Source organism: Limanda limanda, chromosome 18 (genome assembly GCF_963576545.1).
Source record: "Limanda limanda chromosome 18, fLimLim1.1, whole genome shotgun sequence".
Classification (NCBI taxonomy): Eukaryota; Metazoa; Chordata; class Actinopteri; order Pleuronectiformes; family Pleuronectidae; genus Limanda; species Limanda limanda.
The window spans coordinates 1,536,050-1,558,119 of NC_083653.1; the positions used below are offsets into that span (position 1 = coordinate 1,536,050).

The window sequence follows — 22,070 nt, forward strand, 5'->3', positions numbered from 1 at the left end:
ATGAAGACCATCACCTCAGACGACGGCGAGGAGGTGGAGGCCGTGGCCGTGAGGAGAAGTGAGTCTGCCGACGCTCAGGGGATCGACAGCCTCATCAGCTCCGGAGCTCTGACCACCTCTGGAAGTGTGAATATTATTCAACTGCTGTAAGACAAACAAACCTTTTTATTTACCAATATCTTCAATGTAAAGTTAGTTAGCTTCTCTGAGTGTTAGCGAACTGATGAGCGGTCAAACCTATTGTCAGTCACTTCACCTGAGGTATTCATGACACTAACTATTTATAATTAAAATAGGATTCAGGCTATGAAGGGATTGGATTTAGAAACTTTATTTTAAATAAACTTTATAAATTAGAAATTAGCTAAAGCACTTCAAAAATAACGCAAAACAAACACATTGACATAAACAGATATACAACATCAGGGGTTATACAGAAAGTTTCACATGAACAAATGCAAACTGATTGTAATATATATTGAGACTCAAATTCTGAAAACTTTATTGATCCCAAGGATTAACATCATTTGCAGTTTAGCCAATTCACGATCACACAAACAATATCCAATATGATACATGTCAAAAAGCAAAGGTCAACAAACCAACTAAACAAGAGGTTAACGAGGTAAAATAAATAACAATTAAACGTGAATAATTATATAATAAATAGACATTTGTTGCATGTGTTAGCATCTAAAAATAGTAGCCTGATATAAGAGAAAATAGGAATGAAGATATGCAGTATCGGTTACTTCTCCTCGGCTTCACTGTGAACTCATGAGACAAAACTATAGTAAACAGAGATAATTATGTAACAAATTATAGGGTATATTAAAAAATCAGTTTATTAATTGTGGTGCCAAGTTTAAAAGTGTTTACAACTTCTCAGGAGCATATTTAAAACTCTGCTTCCCTTTTAAAAACATCAAAAATCACTTCTGGATTCCACATGAAGCTCCATGTTTGTGTCCAACGTGGACGGAGTCTCAACTCATTATTATGTTTGAGGTTATCGTCTTGTAAGAAAATAAATAGTTTTGTGCTTTCGTATAAAGTAGTTTTTAGTGATTTAACTCAAGTAAGAGCCCCATTAATTAAGAGGTAGTGGTAGTTAGGAGGTAGTTAAATCACTAAGTTAGGGCCCGATCACCTCCTGTGGGAGGACATTTTGAATATGTAAGGATTGTTCTTATTATTAGATTGTGGAAATCGCATTTAAACACAAAAGGCAATTCCTCAAGATGGCCACACAAGTCTGTGTCCCGTTTAATTTTGCGTATCAAAACACTGAACACAAAATGGCGCTGTCCCGTTACCCAGCAAGCATTGGGCTCAACGTCATCACCCGCATAGGATATTTAAAGGGACCACAATCCCGGCACAGTCATACTTATGCCTAACACATTAATTAAATAACTGCATGAAACAACAGTGTATAGAACCACACTAAGAACAAGGGTGAATTATGTAAGTCACATTCACCACAAGATCTTATTTTCAATGTCACGGTCCTCTGTTGTCTTATCTGCTCTCTTGTGCGTCCCAGAGAAAAAGCCAACCTGGCCGTGACCCTGACAAACGAGAGAGACGAGATCTTGGCCCACGCCTCCTTCCTGGATCACCCTGTTGGAGATTTGGTGGATCAAGCTCACTGGGAAGGTTTCCTGCAGGAACACTTCAGTACTGAAAACTGCACGGTCAGTATGATTCATGAATCCAAACAAAAACTGAAAAGATCTGCTGGTGTAGAGCTGCTCTTATCACTTCATGCCTCAACTGTCCTAATCTGGCTTTGTGTTTAAAACCACTTTCTTACCTTTGCAATACATGACTTGATTTAGTTTCTTGGGTCAGGTGAGTTCACTTTGACATCATTGCTGTTTTCATTCTGTCTGCAGCCTCACAACACGCTCTTCCTCCACCTCTTCGTGGCACAGCGCAATTTCTCCACAGCAAGTGTAAAGGAGATAATGAGGTATGACCATATAAGGTTAATCAATTCAAACATTACCTCCTCAAAGTAGAGAAGAGCCCGTCCAGTGACATGGATCCTGGGTGTTTTGGTCTGAAGCCACCACATGACTCTAGATGGAATATTTATACATGGTCTACTAACTTCCCTTGTAATGCATGTGTGTACAGGGCTGTGTTTAACGCCATCACAGAGCTGGAATACATCTGCCTGGTCACCCCAAACATCACTGATATAGGTAAGGAGCAGCCTCAGATTAATTTCTAAGTTTTAACTTGGATTTCATGCGACTCCGCCTCTTGTGTTTGTGCAGAGCCGGCGCTGAAGGACACGTTTGAGCCGCTGCAGAGCCGGACGGACCCCGGACCCCGGTGCCTGGCTTTGATCTGCCACCGACGACAGCACTGTCCCAGACTTCACATCCGCCCGGCCAGGTGACTCCAGACCATTCCTCCCTTTTTTTTTTTTTTACTCATTTTTTATTTAGTTTCAACAAAACAATATGAATTTTCAGACAGTTACTTTCTTTGTCCATTTTTCAACTGTATACAATATTGTTATACATGGTATTCAAGTACAGTGTACAAGGCATAGAAAGAACAACAAACATCAAACAGTGCTCACTCCAAGAGAAAAAGAGGGGGGATAAGAATAAGAATAAATTAAAAGAGGAAAGAAAAAAGAAAAAACTAGTAAAATGAAAATAAAACCAGGGGTAAAGAAAAAGTAATCATCAACTCCAGAGTGTAGTATGTGCTCTATATGCTTTTCAGAGAGGATGGTGTATAATGTATGTGAGTAGGGAGAGTTGACAGATAACCGCTCAACCAGAGGCCCGGAGAGAGATTAATTATGACCCTCATTGTATTAATAACGCGGAGACAGAACCCCATCGTTTAGTAAAGATAGACCTTTTTTTTCAGAGCCTTAATGAATATGTGATTTGCTCTATTTGGTAGATGTCCCACACTTTTTGGGTCCATATAATGTTTGTGGGGGGGTCGGGTTTTAACTATTTGATTGTTATACACTTCAATGCTGCTGTGAGTAGTATGTTTAGCAAGTATTCTTTGGCCCTCCCGTCCAGGCCTTCCGGCATTGCTCCCAATAGTGATTCCTCCCTTTTAACACAGCATCAGCCGAGAAAACACAGAAGGGAAGGTGTGAATATCTGCCTTCAGATGGCCATGCTCACAAATCAAACTAACTTTAAATCAAATTTGACCCATGTTTAAGGACAAGGTTGGAGGTAACAGTGACTTTGATGCACAATATTCAGAATGTCTGATTTGCATCTCCTTCGTAATAACTTGCTAAAGTGAAAGCAAGACTTTGGTGCTTCTCTCTGATGGTTGAGTGACTGTGAATATGGAGAATGTTTCCTCTTTCACGCCTCATCCTGAACGTGAGTTCTATGGAACTGGTGAGTGGGTTCGAGCTCCTGGGAGAAGAACTGACTGTTGCAGCTGCAAGAGGAAAGCAGAACTGTGCATCGGTTAAAAAGACTTGGAAGGGATTTTAAAAAGGAGCAATAATCTCCAATTTTCTTCTAAGAAACTTAAACTATGAAGAGTTTAGTTGATATGGTGTAAAGAGTTTTGGATAAGGATCCCAAAAGAACTAATCCCCACATGAGGCTGTTGCTCAGTTAACTTTGAATGCACAAAACCTTTGGGTACTTTCAGGTAAAGAAACTCGTATTATCATATTTCTCATGGTCAGAAACTTACCAGAATAACATTGCATTCATGTTTGAGTCCATTGAACGAATGAATCTCCTTCCTCCCTGTGGGGACCTTCTCTGTATTCAGCCCAGAACCATCGATTCCTTTCACAGAATAATTTGATTCTTTCTCTTGTGTGTTACAGGGAGGTGGATCATGACGACATCATGCACATATTTGAACAGCACTTTAAATTGTTCGATCAGCCGTACGTCCTGGCCGAACTCATCGAGGCTCGGAATGAAGAGAATCACTCAGCTGTGTGTGAGGTGTGTTCCTGGTTTGAGACTCTTGCACACACACACACACACACACACACATTCCCTTTCTTTACGTTGTTTGATCTCAAACTACAGTTCATCACGTCTGCTTTGTGTAAATGTAAATAATTTGTCGTTGCTGATCCACTCTTCTGACCTGGAAATGATATGTGATGGCAGATCTCTGATGCTTTGAGTGTCAGAAACCCAGCTGGGGTCCGGGAGACGACAGACCCCCCCCCCCCCCCGACACAACATGTGTTCATGGCAGCATGTGGCAGACACGAGCTGATACCTGGCCAAGACATGCTCTCACTGAACATATTGTGTCCACACATCTGAAGCATTTTGGGCTTTTTGTCTGGAGATGTTCAGCAGTCAGAGAACAGAGAGAGTTGATCTGTTCACGCAGAGCCATGACGGGATTTAAAATAAACTTACTCTCTTTCTGTCCAAACTCGGTTTATCAGCTTGTTGTAAATGCAGATCCACATATTTAAACCTTCTCAAGATTTATCATACATTTTTTTCCTGAACATTCTTACCTGAAAGGATCTCTGTTGAATCTCATGATCTTTTTTCAGAAGATTTTAACTTTCTTCCCGAGAACAGTTTGTCTGCGTTGCTTTAAGATCTTTCAGTAGCTGTTGCTTCTCATCCAGAATGCTGAGTTCTCTTGATGTTTATTGCCAACAAAGCAGAAACATAAAATCCGAATGCTTTGTCTCCTCCACAGATCGATGGCGTCACCGTCGGGTTCATCAGCGTCACGGCTGATGTGGATTTGAAAAAGCTGCACGACGGCTTTGAGCTCAGTGAATTCAACGGTTTGTACAAACCACAACAAACCAGAGAGGATGAAGCTGATCCGGGACCAGCCGACCAGGAACCGGGACAAACACAAACCTCAGCTTCACAACAACAGGTGAGTGGAAACATTACAATCAACATAAATTAAATTATATGACTTGGTGATGACAGTTTTCTGTACTTTAGTCATATTTAAATCTGTTTACATTTGTAGTTCTGTATGTATGTTTGTGTATTTCTACTCATTTCTCTTAAGTTTATTCATTCATATCAACCTACTTTACTTTCTGTATTTTTACAATTATTAATTTATATATTTCTACATTTCTTTTTCCCGTCGCTCTGGTTTCAGCACCAGGGAACACGTTCAGCTGGAGAAGAGTTTTCACAGAAATCCAACGCTTTCTGTATCCAGCTCTTCATCATGGACAAGAAATATGAAATGAGGTAACGTTTCTAAAGCTGAACATTTTTTTTTCCTCATCAATAATATCAAGTGCATAGAAAATACTTTGAGTTCTCTACTGGTAGAGAACCAATCCTGGATTAATCAGCCACTGACTCAATGCACTGCTGATTGGTTTTAATTACAAATCCTAGTGACTGACAAGTGTTCACAGTGAAACTATACGTTATCCATGTCAAAATATTAAACTAGATAAAATTGATATCTATAAAGTTAGTAAGCATTATAATTAATCATTCAAATATTGTATAAAGAAATGCGATTGATAATAAAATGTATGAATAACCTTTTTAACATGAATGTTTTTGCCTTTTTCTTTTGCAAAACTAAATACTGCCTTGTTTAAAAGAAGGTTAATGGATCTCACAGCTACAGGAATACATTTTAAAATCTTTCTTCTAAAGTTTTTCCCTGAGCGCCGCTGGCACCCGTCCAGCGCTGCATCAGTCATGTGCTGCGTGAAAGAAAGCAGAGAGTGACTGTTAGTTGGCTCCTGCTGAGCCCCCCCCACGCCGCCGCCTTACCTCCCAGCTGTTACTGAATATGGAGTCGATTCGCTCCCTGCCGAGAGTGAGCATGTTATTAATGAGAGTCGCACTGGAGGCGACAGCGAGCTGAAGGCGAGAGGCGGAGCTGGAAGCGACGGGCAGATTGTCGTCCAGTTGTTCCACCACAGTGATCACCAGCCTGGCTCGGCTCCTCCCACTGGCACAGAAACATGTTCTAACACCAACTCTCCTCCTTCTCTTCCAGATCAGTGGACCTAATTCCATATGTGTTCAAACTGTACCCTGTGAGTATCTCTACACGTATAACACACCGCCTTTATTTGAGTCACATCATTATTCCATAAGTTTTTTTATACCTCAGCAATGTTAATAATAATAAAAATAATAATAAGGTAATAACTGGATTCCCTTACACACATTAGGATTTCAAGACTGCAATTCATTGGAATCAATTAGAAAATGACTTTCCTTAGTGAACCATTTGATATCTTGTGTCCGTCAGCATTGGGACTTCTGCGTCTTCACGGTTCCGTCTCTCTCGGCCGAGTGTCCGTTGCTGCAGAGCTTCCTCCGGGTGGCGCCGCGTGCCAACAGCTCGCTGGTTCACGAACTCTACCTTTTCCACCGGGTGGGGCTCAGGTGGGTCGTCCTTGATGCTTGAGTCTTAACGTTACTGTTTGTTCTTAATAAACCCGTCAGCGTTTCTGCCCTGGTTCTTTCCTTCTGTCTCTGTTCATGTCGGCCTCATTCCTTCAGTCGCCTGTATTAGTATATTAAACTTTCCTCGGCCGTAGGATTCCAACCTCCCTGTTTCACATGCTCTGTCAGATTGTAGCATGTTTCCTCCTGAGGCTTTTGATTCCTCATTGAAGTTCCCTCCCTGCATCTGTCCTCCTCCTAAGCTCAACTGGGACTGAGGGTTTGCTGTTGTGAGAATTTGTCATGGGACGAACTTTAAAACCCATTTTTTAAATATATTTTGTTGTGATGATTGATTCATGTCTGATCCACAGCCATGTTCCCTGTCTCCCTCTGCGTTAAACCACAAACACAAAGTATACAGTAATAAAAGTTGGGACTTCCTGAAGCACAACTTTCCAGCCGACACTTGTAATGTCCATGCACCTGTTCCTGGGTGTTAATGCTGTGGTTGTCCTCAGGCCGGTGGGGGTGCGAGCGGCTGTGGCTGCAGACCGAGCTGCTGTCTCTGCTCTGGTCCAGAGTCTGACGCTGAGCGAGTCCCTGCTGGACGACCTGGAGCGTTTCTACGAGAGCCGCGCTGACCCGGTCAGTCAACACACTCAGAAACGTGTTGCTAATGCTTTCATCTGTCATCCATATGGAGCTAATTGCCTAACCAGCTAATTTGGCTATAAATATATAAAGATATAAACTGTTAAACTGTTAGTAGAGAAAGTGTCAGGGTTGATATTCAAATGTTTCTCCCTTTGACTTTGAAATGATTGTTTTGGAGCGTGTGAGAGGAGTTGGGGTTATGATTGTCTTGGAATATCCGCTTATAATAGCCGCTTCATGTGTATTCATGCTTCTGAATTCATTTCCACATGGATCTTGTTCCTCTTGTTTCAGGCCGGGCCGCAGCTGCAGGCCTTCGTGGCTCAGGTGGACCTGGAGGTCGTGGGGGTCGTGATCATCAGAGACGAACAGGTACCTGCAGTTCTCTGCTCCACATCCTCACACTCTTTGTATAAACTTCTCTTCACATATGAAGAAAATATTATTGTACTTTTCAGTTTAAGTCCAAAACTCAACACATCGAAATCGAAACCTCTTCAAATGTTAATGAATTCCTTCCTGGCCCAAACCCCGTCCTCTCATGTTTCAATAAATATGTTGTTGTATTTAAAATAGAGAACAAATGTTTATCCTGGAAATGTTTCTGGATCAGAATGAATCCTCATGACGAACATGATTCTCTTTCCCAGGACATCGACTTCATCCGCGCTCACTACAACATCGAGAACTTCATCTACTTCAGCCACCACCGCTACGAGGAGCACGCCCGGATCCGCCACTTCGTCCTCAAGCCGTCCTTCCAGCACTTCACCAAACACGTGTTCAAAGACGTCCTGCGCCTGTCTCACAGATCCTGCCTGTACCACCGGCTCTACCCCCCCCCCGGCAGCCAGCAGGTTTGAGCACAGCAGATTGTCTCTGGTGTAATGAGCCTCAGTCCATAACACTGTAAAACATGTCAACCCTTCAGTCCTGAGATGATTTCACTTGTTGACCAAAGTGATAATTTAACTTTCATCCTCCAGGATAAATTGTTTCTATGAAGAGAAACTGACTTAGATTCATGATGATGTTCAAACACAAACTGATTTCACACGACACAAGCAAACGGATTCCATATGCTCATATTGATAACTTTGAGTTCAACCCAGAAAGTGGATTCATATAAGGAGCCAGACCTGATAACTTATAATAATAATAATAATAATTTAGTTTTAGATCAAGTGGCTGAACCGTGAATTGAAGATGAGCAGACAAATCTTTGAGATAATAATCGAAATCTTTTAAGGTTAATTTTACACTGATACAAATTTGATTATTATTGAATAGCAATCAAGTTAGAAAAATAAAATAATAAGAAGTCATTAATTTCCTGTGATAAACCAGGATTTCTTTCCTCTCAAGCCGCTCAGACACTGAAGGTAAAACTCTTCTTATTCTTCAGATTAGATTTGCTTTCTCCGGTAGATGGATTTGTTTTTAAATGTAAAAATGTTCCAGCTCTGTAGCGCGTCACTATTTACAGAGTGTGGCCCTCAGCGCTGGTCCCCGGGGTCGGGGGGGCAGCAGGTGCTGACGGCGCTGCCAGCTCCACCTCTCCACACCATCACAACACATTTCCTCCACGTGTAGAAGCCTCCACTTCTCTGCTAATTACCTTCCACAAACAAGCTGCAGGCTGAGAGATGAAGATTTGGCAGATAGAATAGTGGCAGAGGCTGAGCAGAGGCCTGGCTCGGGCGGTGGGTTCCAGTCCTAATCAGCTCCTGTCAGTGGTGTAAACCTTGCATCATCTAACCTTTCCACCGGAGCTCATTATCACTTTGCCTCCCGAGTCCCGTCACTGCTGCTGTTTAACCTCTGAGGGGATTTTCTGTCTCTGAGCTCACTGACACCGAGCCCTCTTCCTCTGCTCTCAGGATTCCTGCGTCCACCATCTGGACGGCGTCCTCCACTGTGCGGTTCCCATCCGCCCACGACGCCAGATCATCTACCCGCTGGAGGAGCTTGGCATCAACGCCCCGGCCAGGCGGATCACAGAGGAGCAGGTGGGTGATGGCGAGCAGCTGGCTGATGGCGAGCAGCCTGCCAGGGAATGGAAATGAGCTGAGAGGGAGCACAGCAGGGCGTGGATGTGACCACTAGGTGGAGCTGTTTCAAGGGAAAAGCTCAGTGTCCCATCTGAGCAGCTTCTTTCACACTTAGAGACATTAGACATTTTAAATGTGTCAAACTAGAGCATTGCAAACTTAGAATGTCACTCAGTAGAGTTCATACCTCCCACAAAGGAAACATTTGAGTTCACTACATCCACATTTTAATTTAGATTGGCTCTGAATCATAAATATCCGGTTCCCTAAACAACTCTGTCCTTTTGGCTTCAGATCCCACTTTTAGTCTGAGAAACATTATTAAAATCCCAGATGTAAAAATAGATTGTTCCTCCAGCGAGGAGGTTCAGTTTTTCAGTTTACTGTCAGGTTGAAAGTTTTAGAGTTTAGCTCAATCTCTCCTTGGCAACTTCCCCTTAGCTTTAATATGAGGAAGTGACATACGTCTTAAACCTCATTCTTTATGGTCTTTAAAAAGTCTGAAATTTGTAGAAAGTGGTTGTGTACGTGAACATTTTCATTCTGGTTATTAGAGCCTCAGTTTGTTCATTCCTATCTCGATGCTGCAGCTTCACTGAGAAACATGTTTTCTTCCTCTGCAACAGGTGACTGATGATAATCCATCGCTGCATCGTTTCTATTGAAGCACCAGCTTCGTGTCCTGGTCTCAGTGAGGCTGTGATTTATTTTAATGTCCTCTACTTCAAATATTTACCACGTGCACGGCATTGCTCCGTGCACACTCACGATCGTTTCACTCCATCAAAGCCAGTCCGCCCCTTTCGCCATGGTAACGTGGCAGCTGTGATTCCCAGGCGGCCGAGCAGATAAGAGCTTTGTCTCCTGATGTCGTCCCGGGAGAGATTAATCTAATTTAAAGCACCTGTTCCCTCTCTGTCAATACAGAGTGGTATTAAACCGAGCTGCGGTGGTTGTGTGTGTGAAGGTGAAGCTTCTCCAGCCTGAGAGCTGCTGCACCTGCTCCAACTCACATGCTGAGGAGATGGAGGAGTCTAGTCTTTCTGATCTGGATCCTTCCTGCAGAGCTCAGGTGGAGGCGTCTTATGAAACGTACCTGCAGTAACAAACACAGTCTTTTTACAAGTTTCATAAATGTCAGAATGTAGCATCTGCAAGACACAAGATTGCAAATCTAATCATATCGAGTTTTGTTTAAAGGAGGCACATGATGCTTCTCAGTGTTTATTTCCTATAGTGTGTTTTCATAGGTTTATTTATGAATGTAAACCGTTTCAAGTCAATACACAAACTGAAATGATCCACCTGAATATGAGCAGCAGAGATCTGTATCTGTAGTGGTCTGACTGGTTTCACTATAGCTGTGGCCCAGGTTTCTTATTTGCCTTGATTTCTAAATTCATCCACAACTGAATATTTTATTTAACGTTTAAACCTGAGTTGCACAAGGACGTCGGTGAAAAATCAAAGTACAGAATTACAAGTTCCTCCATGGAAAGTTGTTACAGGCTTTGAATTTCAAATTTATAAGAAATCTGTTATTGTTAAAACCAGAGTTTACATCTTTGTTTCTATTGTCTTACTCCCTGACAAGATAAAAATAATAAAACTTTGAAGAAAATTTAAACTTCAATGACCTATTATACTTAAAAACATATTTCCCAACATTGGCATTTCAGTTTTATCTGCTTTTGTTTAATTGCTTTTATCTTTAATATATAATATATCAAGTATATTATGCGAAAGGCTCCTTTATTTTCTTGCCATCTCTCTGTGACAGATGTTGACGCTTGGACCCAAGCAAGGTGCATTGTGGGGCATTCTGCCTCATCACAGATCGCTGGGCAGAGCCAGAGATGTTTGTAGCTGGAAGAATCTGTAAATTAGGAACGCTGTGTTCCAATAATTCCTGGGGGGCTCTTTTTTAATTGTTGTGTACAAGTGTTCCTTATCTGTCAGGTCACATGACCCCTGCGTCTCCATCTCATTGGACTGAAGCTGCAGTTCCTCTCCACCTCTTCCAGTTGGTTGTTATGAGCAAACACAAACAGCTGGAGATGCAGGATGACCGAGCACAACGTTGGGAATAAATGTATTTCAGAAATAATATACGGATCAGCTTAAAGATGAAAACAGCTGTGACCATGTCTCAAGTCTGGAGCGTAGTTCAGGAAATGCTGCTTCTTGTTTCTTGAATTAATCATGATACCAAAAGACAAAGTGACCCCATCTCAGGTTGTGTGCAGGTTGGTACATTTTTCAAAGAGACTTAATTTGCTTTCTTCCCAGTAAATTAAATGCTCACAAAACAAAGTCCAGGACGTAAACACTGAAAACCAGATTATGTAAAATTATGTCTCCGGGGGATTTCAGACATTGAGTTCGGCACAGATTGGAAAACTGGTTCCTGCTTCATCCTCAAAAAAAACAGCAACATTTGATCATTTCATTTTCAGCAGATTTCAGAAAGGGTCACTTAGAGACGTCCTGCAGATTGAAGTCAAACCAGATTTCCTGACAGCTGTCTTTGTGTTTTTCCCTCTCAGGCACCGTTTGCTCTCTGCCTCATCAGCAGAAAGTTAACCATGGAGCCAAAGGTCACCATCAACGCCCGGATCGTGGTGGTGGGGGCGTCGGACACGGGTTTATCTTTCCTCGAGGTGCTTTGCCTGTGGTGAGTTTGTGTCATTTTTCTCCATGATGTGCTGAAGATCACCGACCTGCTGTTGAATCAGTAGCTGCCGGGACACACAGGTTTCATCCAGGACAAAACACAGCTTCATCATTTGCTCAGAAACCAATCAGCAATTAATTAATTAATCCAGTGTGTTGTGTGTATCAAGTGTAATCTGATGTATCTGTTGTTCCCGAGTTCCATTGTCCAAACACACACAACCTGCCACACAACCTGCTGCAGTTTACTTTGACTCAATCCCCCAGACGCCCGCCTGCTGCCCCAGATCTTCACCAGTGCACCAGATGCAGATTAATCTTCTGCTGAAACACGACCCGACCAAAGCACCTGTTCCTCCTAATAACTCAAAAACACAATGACTGGCTGTTTTAGGAAATTACTGATGATATGACAAATTCAGGAGCTGTTTTTAAAGGTGTTATAGGAACCAGGAGTGACAGAGAGAAGGGAGGAAATATGGAGAGACACAAACCTAAATAATGTTAGACACACAACCAAACCTTCTAGACAACCAGGATTCATCCCAGCAGAACTGAGTCTTTAACACAAGCAGGTAACAGACACGTTATCTCCAACACACAAAGGACTCTCCCATGAGGAGGCCTGAGCCGGTTCAGGAGGGATCACGCACAGATGGCCGCTGTCAGAATGAAAAGTGTTCACATGATGGTGTTGATCAGAGATTCTGATGGAACGCTCCACGCTGCCGCACAGGAACCCTGCAGCCGCCGCAAAGCTCCTCTTTCATTTCTTTATCGTCTTTATTCCAGGAATCCAATCTCTGGAGAAGTCACTTGACTCCGGCTCGAGCGTCTGACACGTTCGCCTTCATCCTTGAATCCCTTTGTGAGATTAACGGCTCCGGCAAATAACAGGAAGCGCCGGGCGGCCGAGTCGGAACCGGGCTGTGGTTCAGTGCTGGTGAGATCTGTCTGGTTGCAGAGCGGCTGAGGCTGGCTCGGCCCCCCGGTGTCTGAGGCCCTGGCCTTCAGGGGGTCCGGCCCTGGCCCCCCCCCCCTTTAATTAGCCCACTCCCCTGTTTCCCCGGCAGCGACCTGTGTTTGCTGCCACTAATGAGTTGACTAATGAGACAGTTAGTGTCCGCTGCCCTGGCGGCGAGGCAGCGACACATTGAGAGGGTGAGTGATGGGTCAGTCCCCCCCCCCCACCCCTTTATCAGCCCTGCCCAAACATCCCACCCCCCCCAACTCCATCACAGACTGGGACGGGGTCAGACAGATAAAGAGCTCTGTCACCGGCTGATAACAGAACCAATCCAGAGCCGCGGATTCAGTCGCCTCCAGACGCCAATAACTGTCCTTAATGCCTCAGCGCTGATTCATAAATCTGATTCATAAATCTGATTCATAAATCTGATTCATAAATCCACCTCCGGGCTCAGATTAACGAGGAAAGTTTGACCGCAGCCTTCGTCTGATGCTTGATGGGATTATTATTTGCGTGTTCACGTGAAACTCAAAGACCAAAACCACTGATGACAAACCTGAGGAATGACCAGGACAAAGAGTTTTGAATTAACAAACAATTAAAACACACATCCACAGATTTAATAATTCTTTTCAAGTGAATAATACAACTTTAAGGAAGAAAAGAGTCCACAGAAAACAAAAGTGATTAACGAACCGACTCAGTCCATCACTAGCTGCTGTTTCACTGAATATCTCAAATATCAAAACATGAACCACTAATGAAAAACAGTTCAACTCTAAAGTTAAACTTTATCGTGTTTATAAAAGCAAGCGTGGATGATGTGGACCGAATATTGTGATATTATATCATAAAGTAGTTTCCCCAGAAATAACAGACAATTCAAGTTTACAGTAATAGAGTTGAACTGACCCACAGTGTCCAGTCATATTACACGTGTGTGTGTGTGTGTGTGTGTGTGTGTGTGTGTGTGTGTGTGTGTGTGTGTGTGTGTGTGTGTGTGTGTGTGTGTGTGTGTGTGTGTGTGTGTGTGTGTGTGTGTGTGTGTGTGTGTGTGTGTGTGGTGGACAGACATCAGAGCAAACGGGTCAGGCTGGAGAAGTTTAAGATGAACGAAGTAAATCTTGAAATGAACTGTGAGCAGTTGAGTTGCATTGTGGGTAATGTAGGCTCCAGGATTTCACCAGAAAGAATATATGTGAAATCCCAAAGTTATGACTTTTTAAAGTCCAGGCGTCAACAAACACAATGGAGGCTTGGTATTTTACAGATAATCAATATTAATATGACCATAAATAATAAAAAAAACTGAATACAACCAAATATATTAAACTCAAAGCAATTTTTTGCATTGTTTCTTCTGTCAAATAAGTTTTCATATCAGCAATGAAGAGACATCTGATCTCGAGGTTCCTGCTTTGTATCTGAGCTCATGTCCTTCATTTACTTTCATGTTCGATGCTACTAATACTACTAATAATATTTAGTTCTCGGGCAAAACATGTTGCAGAGTTTATGAATGGAAGCAGCCAATCGTGGCACAAGAAGAAAAGTGAAGAGTTTATCGATTCTTCATTGTCCTCTTGACATCATTGACAGTCGAGCTTCCTGCTTCTTCCTGTTTCTCCTGAATGAGGAATGTAGTCGATGCAGAATTAGAAGTCGACCTTCCCCGGAACACATTCCTCCCACTGATCCATGTGTGTGTTCTCTGTGTTCTGTGAACAGCCTCTCATGCCGAGCCCTGTTTTGTTCTCTCGTAGCCCTCACCTGAGGTTCAACAACCTGACCCTCATCTCAACTCACGGTTTCCCCGGCGACTACGACCACGAGGACGTCGGATTTCTGTCCACAAGGTGAGTCCGTGGAACAATGGCTCACATGGGTATGGAAATAAAAATCATGTTTAGGCATCTGAACACAGGAGCAGGACGAAAACAAATCTGAGGAATTAAAACCAAACTCAATTATTCACAACTATTCGTTAATGTACTTTTTCTATGGAATGCGCATGTTTTGTGCCTTGTATGCCTTTTTATATTATATAGAAAAACTGATATTGATATAGAAAATAAAGATATTTAACTGCAGACGACACTTAAAAAGGGAAAGGACAGATCTCTTTAATCTGATCCGCAGCCGATAGATGAGAGCCGGGTTTCACAGCCTCGTGAGAAGCTCGGAACCAGACTGTACAGATAGCAGCTAATATGCTAACCTGGTAGAAAGGAGGTGCTGCAGCAGGAAGTCTCTCATGGTCCTTCCCGTCTCCTGCAGTCACGCATACAGCAGCCGGGACTTGGCCCAGCTGCCTCTGCACTCCTGCGTCTGCGTGGTGACGGACAAGATGGTGGGCATCAGGAGGAAGTCCAAACACGTGCTGGTGTCTGGAGGTGAGAAGGTCCCGTACGACCACCTCATCCTCTGCACAGGGCTGCAGTACCAGGTGAGCTCATCCTACAAGACCCATTCTATAACCTGCTCAAATGTTATTAATATGTTATCTGAACAGGTAGTTGTTTGTAAATCACTTTGGAAGACTTTAGTGACATCACTGCTTTCTACCACATGATGCTGTAGGTGCCCTGTCCCATCGGTGTGGACCTGGACCAGCCAATCAGTACCGAGCTGCAGAACCAGGCCGCTCGGCGCAGGTTCACCGGGCCGGTTCCCTCCAACCTCTTCACCCTCAACGACCTCCACGACTGTGTGGCTGCTCGCCGCTGGCTCTGTGACAACTTTGTGGACCTGGAGGGTAAGTGAATACCTCCTCTACACACACACACACACACACACACACACACACACACACACACACACACACACACAGAACCTCATAGCAATCTGTAGTAGTATGTCATTACTCAGCCAGTCGGAGCTGAAGTGCCCCCGATATAATTAGCAGCTAATTAGCTGAAGCGAAATCTTTCATCTCTGTGAATCAGCTCGTCCTCTTCCGTCCATGTTGCATTATCATATCACTTTCTGGGAGCCGGGCTTCTCAGCAAAATTAATCTGCTCTCTGAAGGAAGTGTGCAGCGATGTAGAGTGAAGCTTTTATTCATAGTAATTAGTCCATTCCCAGTCATAAAGGAACGCCATTAATAAATGCAAATTGCAGCGGCAGACTCCAGCAGATACCGTGTTTATTTACATATTCTAATAACAGAAGGAAACAGGACGTGTATGTTAATTTTAGCATTAGACTTAAGCGGTTCTGTCTCAACATCAAATTTTAACAAATTGACAACAAATCCGATGAAAAGACATAAACGATGTGTTCGACTTCTCTCCTGTGGCTCTCAGTAGCTTCTACTGAAGATGTGACTGTTAAAAAATGACAAATAATAATTTCCTTAGAACACTTGCTCAGTGTTGTTTTTAGAAACAGAAGGAGATGTTGCATTTGTTTAGGACCATTTCCAGTAGAGCATTAATCCAAATTTTGTGCTCATTGCTTTTCATGTTGAGAGATTTAAAATGGTCAATTCAAACATTCTTTGCAGATCCTTGCAAACGATCATGTTTGTCTTATGGCAACTAATATTCCTTTGAACTTTGAAGTGTGTGATGTGTAGATAGGGGAAGAGGAGGACATTGTCCTGCTTGTCCTCACAGCAGCTCCCGGGTCCGTCCCTCAGTTCAGAGCCTTTTCTAGCTCCTCTGGTTCAGCACCACGGACAGAGAGAGAGACAGAGACAGAGAGAGAGAGAGAGAGAGAGAGAGAGAGAGAGAGAGAGAGAAAACATGAATTATGGATTAAACCTGTTTTGAAACATTAACTCCAAAACCAACACAATCTCACTGTACACATTGCACTCGTATTAAATCTCAGTTTGTTGTTTGTCTCGCAGACCTTCAGAATAAAAGCATTAATGCTCCGGGCTCTGTGCTTAAATTCTTCTTAAATTGAATGTAAGAAGATGAGATCATAAACTCTGTCGTTATGAAGGCGATTCGTATGTTCTCATGACAGAACAGGAGATTTAATCAGGAAAAACACATTTAGATGCTCATATTTATTATTGATTTCTTAAGTCTGTTCATACATTTACCGTCTGGCTCACGGTTACAGAATCTCTGGTCCTCTTTCACCAGATTGTTCCGTCCTTGTAAAAGGTTTCAATATTCATAAATGGAAAACGTTTGGATTGAAAAAGAGAAATGATTTGCATCATGTCTCTTTAGAGAAAAGTCTCTCATGGTCAGTTTCTCTAAATGTGGAGCTTTGTATTGTGAAATTATATTTCAAGCTAAACATCTGTTGTTTCTACAAGAAGATGTGAAAGCTGAGAGAAATTAATACAAATTATTTAACATGAAATTAGCTTGTTTTTCCCAAAGGGTTCATTTCTTTTAAGAGTTGATTTCTCCTTTCATCCGAGTCTTCATCACGTTTCAGATTCTCTCGTGTTGAAGATACTTTGAAACATGATGGAAATATTACACAGCTTCTTTCTTATGTTTGTCCAGATGATGCCGTCGTGTATGGAAACAATATCGACGTCTACACCACAGTGGAGACTTTGCTCAGCCTGGGTGTCGGAGGGTCTCGTATCCACGTGGTCCTCCCGCCTCCGGAGCCGGACGTGTCCTGCTTCAGCGACCCGGCCGTGAGGAACGCTGTGGCGGCGGCCACGGAGGAGGCCGGCGTCCAGGTCCACAGGAACTGCCTGCTCGCCCAGATGAACGACGGCCAGGACCCAGAGCCGCTCACATCCGTGACGTTCGCCACCGACTCCGAGCTCCTCCGTCTGCAGTGTGGAGTGAGTCTCTGTTCACTTTAAAATCCAATGTTCAACCAACCAGATATTTCTCTTACAAAAGAAGATGTTCTCCAGACAATGGAGGCTTCTCAGCCAAGTTGGACGAGCTCGACCAGCTGAACTCACCAGCAGATGTTGCTTCTGTGTTAATTTTCCTCCTGGAAGCAGAATGTTTGTCAAACACAATGATTTTGGTGTTTTTCCCATTTGCATTGTTTGAGAGAGAGAATTGTTGTCTGGTTGTGTTGTGAGACGCTGTTGTCCCGGTTTTATCTGTCGAAGAACTGTTTCAACTATGATATTACACAAAGAAACTGTGGAAGGAAAATATATTCAACACATTTGTGAGGCCTGAAGGATTCATGCAGTGTGTTCTGGTGAGAAACATTTAATACAAACTCCAGAGGCTTTTAAACTTAACTAATAATTTAAAACTTCCCTAGTTTCATTCGGCTCGATTAACAAACAGAAATACATTTGACAAATGGGAATCTTCAGTTTCATGACAATGAGCATAAAACAGAGATAAAGTACAGAAGTAAAAAGACTAGAAAGAGACACAGATGCATACAAAGTCAAATTTAGAGCCATAAGGAAATAAGGACAACTACTATAAAGAGGACGTTAAGAGAAATATCACCTTTGTGAATTGACCCAAATTGTTCCTTTTTAAACCTGATGATGACATAATCTTCCTCTTTCAGGTGTTTATCAATCTTTCCAATAAAGGAGTGGACGGCGACGCCTTCAGGAGCATCAGCCGCTCCTTCCTGGTCTTCGATCGCCGACTCGTCATTAATTCCTCGTTCCTCACCAGCGACCCGGACATCTGCGGAGCCGGACCCATCACCAAGTTCTCCCGGTGCTACTACTCCGACGAGTGGTCGCACGCCAGCTTCAACTCCAAGGAGGTGGGCCAGGAGCTGGCGGTGATGATGCTGCAGCTGTTCGACCCGACGCAGGAGCCAGAGGACGAACCCCCATCGGACCTGGATCATCTGGTGCCGCTGTACAAACAGGCCATGATTCAAGGTGAGTGATCTGCTGCTGGTTTGGTTCTGATCGACGCATTCAAAGAAATGAGTCGATGAGTTTTAGAATCAAGTCCAGAGTCATTTCTAAATCGTGTTTGAGTTGTGGAGTCGAGGTCGTTTTCCTCCTGAAACCTTTGGGACCAAGGATTCAACCGGACTGAACCACTCTCATGTGACTGGAGGGATGTGAACAGGACCAAATCAAATCCCACCGGACTTTTCTATCAGCTTTCCTGCTATTTCATTCAGTTTTCAATCCCAAAATTCCTCCAGGTTCAGCAGCAGATCTCACGTTTCCATGTTTGTCCGTTTACCTCGACGCTCTCCACATTCGTGCTGCCAGTATTTTTTCATTATGCTTTTGTGAAACGTTTTCCAATCTTTCGCCAGCCGACCCTGTGCCGATGTTATTGTGACGAAACCTCAAACGTAACAATGCCGTGTGTTCAGAGTAACCAAGGCCACTCCACAGGTTCCACACAACAGCCACTCGGCTTCGCCCGCCTCACACACGTGGAACTCATGAACTTTTCAGTGTTCAGGCGGAGCAGCGATGCAGGAGTTCATCACCTTGGCTCCGTTTCCCTCTGTGGGTCGAAGCTAACACTGAAATCTGTTTTATCATTTCTCTGCTCAGTTGTGTTGCTCGTTCACGTCCAAAACGAAGAATCTTGTTTCACCTCGTTGACATTGACGCCATGATGGGTCTCTGTGGCTGAAATATTCCGGATTTCAGATTTTCTCTGCCAGTGTCTTTTAGCTTCATTATTCTGATTATTAGTGAGTTTGTAGTTTGTAGGAAAATAGCGCAAAATCATCCACCACATCTTAACCTTTGTGTTTCCCTCTCGTCAGGTGGGAAGCTGCCGGGAGGATTCAACTATCTGCACTTTACCAAACCAGCCGCCTCCAACCTGAAGGATCCTCCGGTTCCACATGTACGACTTCACTGTTTGCTTCCTTTTCTGCCTCATTCTCTTCAGTTAGTTTCCTGTCAACGAAGCAAAACGCCTCAAACTATCTTTAAAAGTTCCCGTATGGTCTGTGGGCTTCATAAAAGTCATCAAAAGAAAGTCCAGAGGATTTTCACATATTGTTTAATTACAAGATGAAGTTACTGCTGCTTTCTGCTGATGTTTCCACTGAGGAGGAATCACTCAGAAGTGATTGGTTGGGACAATGTGACCTCCTCTTCCTCGAGGCTGGATGAAACCAGTCACACAAAATGACGGTTTAGTTTTATTATCATGTTCAGCTCTGATCAATCACCAGGTTCTCTCACTGTGTGTTTCTCCGTGTGAAGCTGGAGGACAGAGGGATTGTGACCGGACGAGTGGAGACAGGAGATTACTTCTGTTTGCATCTCGACTGCTTCGAGCTGGTGGAGACGATCACCTGCTTCTCTCTGAAGCCCCTCCCCGTCTCCAACTACCTGAGCCTGTATGGGAAACACCAGCAGCTGCTGGGCCAGATGTTGAGCTTCTACCACCAGAGCCTGATCCCCGACCTGTACAGGTGAGACCAACACTAATGAAACCAGGAGAAGTCCAGTCAGGTGATGCTCTACGATCAAAGGGATTTAAAGGAAGCTTCTGTCTCATGTAGGTCCTTGATCAGTGTGTTGCAGAGTCTCGGAGCTCTGATTCCAAATCTCTGTTAATCTCCCATTGCACAGGAACAGAGTTCACAACAGGTCAAAGGTCAAAGTGGAAGTCTTTCTATAAACTGAGTGTTTACCTGTTAGCATTAGCACTGAAATGATGAAAGTAATCATCCACATGTTTATTTCTTCTGTTCAGGGATTTTTATGCTTTGAAACGAAATAAATCTCTAACTGAAGCAAACGCAGGTTATAAATATGATTATACTTCATCAGATAAGAAAAAAACTCCTGCATCATAAATAAAAAGATAAGAGAAGAAGAGACATTTCATTTTCTTTCAGCTCAGGAGGGAAACAGACTTCAGACACTTTCAGAACAATGTTGGTTTGTCAAAGACTAGTTTCATCAAATCGGTTTCCTCGGACCCGGTAGAGACAGATATTAATGTGTTTAATAATATCATCTGTTTTCACAACTAACTTCTGAACAAGTTACAAACAAAGAGACACTTCCTGAAGCAGAGACAGGAAGTGTTTCCAGAGAAGCAGCCGGTGGTGAAGCGTCTGGTCGTGTGTCCGCTGTCAACACACGAGCCGAGTGGACAGAGACTTAGGTCCAGTGTCTTTGTCCTCATGCTGTGTGTGTGTGTGTGTGTGTGTGTGTGTGTGTTTGTCAAACAGCGGGTGACCTGCTTCTGAGGTTTCAACACAAATGACCCCCAGACATGGACGTCTATTGTCCCCGGCCTCCTAATCTGTTTATGCAGCTCGCCAATCTGTCTTTGTGGCCAGAGGAGGACGAGACAAAGCCGGGCACCCCCCCCCCTCACACACACACACACACACACACACACAAACCCCCCCCCCAGCCGCGGCCGACTCCTCACTTACACCACTCGCTCAGCTGACTCGTAAAGTCATTGTGGAGACGCCAGCGCATTAGAGCCGTTAGAATAATCGATTGACCGTGTGGCGGCTGGGGGTCGGTCAGCACACACACTTAGTGCGGCTTGTGGGCGCGTGTGTGTGTGTCTGTGTGTGTGTCTGTGTGTGTGTGTGTTGGGCAGGGGTTCACTGATTCTTAGCTGTTATTTAAAGGCTCAGTTCACCCAGGAAATGACGGAAGGTATTTCCTCCTGTGGTGGAGGAAGTGCTCAGACCTTCACACGGATATTAATATGAAAATAATGCGAGTGAAAATGTGAAAATCTGGATTCTCTCCGTTCCTTCACAGATCGTCAGTGTTTGAGCTGCAGAAGTTAGAGAGAAAAAGATCAGGACTTTAGTTTCTCTCTTCTGACTTTACCCTAATATTTGATTTTATTGTTAAATATTTGATAAATGTCATTGAATTGATGCCAAACATTAAATCTGATGGCTTGGGGCCACACATACACAATGACACAACCGTTGTTTAGTGGGTGAATCTGCACAGCTGGGGCCCAATGAGCAAAAGTTTCATAAAAACCTTTTGAATAAAATGAAAATGTGTTTTTGAAACCCTGATGCTGATGTGATGGATTGAACCAGTGAAGGATTTCAGTGCTGACGTGTTTGTGTGTTTGTGTGTTTGTGTGTTTGTGTGTTTGTGTGTTTGTGTGTTTGTGTGTCTGTGTGGTTCTGCAGCTTCTTCAGGCAGAGCTGGTGTTTGGCCGTTTATCACGACCGCTTCTCTGACTTCGAGCTGGAGCTTCAGCCGATCGCCTCCCAGACACTGACGGTTTGTTCCTTAAAGATTTTAATATTAAACCTACGGAAGTAAAATGAAAAACAAAGTGAACACTTCCTTTTCTCCGCAGGACGACGAGTCGAGCGTGATGAGCGAAGACGGATTCAACGAGGTCGAAGGTCGAGTGGCTCTGAGAAGCGGAGCAGTGAAATATCTGAGCTACAACGAAAACCTGCTGCCCATGTTCGCCTGCTCAGGACAACTGTGA

The 22,070-nt window shown here is 43.5% G+C and overlaps 1 protein-coding gene across 1 annotated transcript; it reads left to right on the plus strand.

Moving 5' to 3' along the window:
• Nucleotides 1-22,070, plus strand: cfap61 (cilia and flagella associated protein 61). Its single transcript, XM_061091408.1, has 24 exons — nt 1-146; nt 1,547-1,697; nt 1,899-1,975; nt 2,143-2,210; nt 2,286-2,406; nt 3,842-3,965; nt 4,693-4,840; nt 5,153-5,213; nt 5,986-6,025; nt 6,244-6,380; nt 6,902-7,028; nt 7,332-7,409; nt 7,688-7,894; nt 8,918-9,046; nt 11,635-11,762; nt 14,495-14,587; nt 15,009-15,177; nt 15,312-15,486; nt 17,205-17,497; nt 18,202-18,529; nt 19,387-19,469; nt 19,835-20,046; nt 21,760-21,853; nt 21,933-22,070. Exons 1-24 carry the CDS (start codon nt 1-3, stop codon nt 22,068-22,070), a joined length of 3,327 nt encoding a protein of 1,108 aa, XP_060947391.1.

Excerpts from the sequence above, each read along its gene's own strand:
- cfap61 (XM_061091408.1), top strand. The coding sequence starts at position 1 with ATGAAGACCATCACCTCAGACGACGGCGAGGAGGTGGAGGCCGTGGCC. Across the intron at positions 7,029-7,331 it reads ACGAGAGCCGCGCTGACCCG|GCCGGGCCGCAGCTGCAGGC; the intron begins GTCAGTCAACAC and ends CTCTTGTTTCAG. Across the intron at positions 9,047-11,634 it reads GGCGGATCACAGAGGAGCAG|GCACCGTTTGCTCTCTGCCT; the intron begins GTGGGTGATGGC and ends TTTCCCTCTCAG.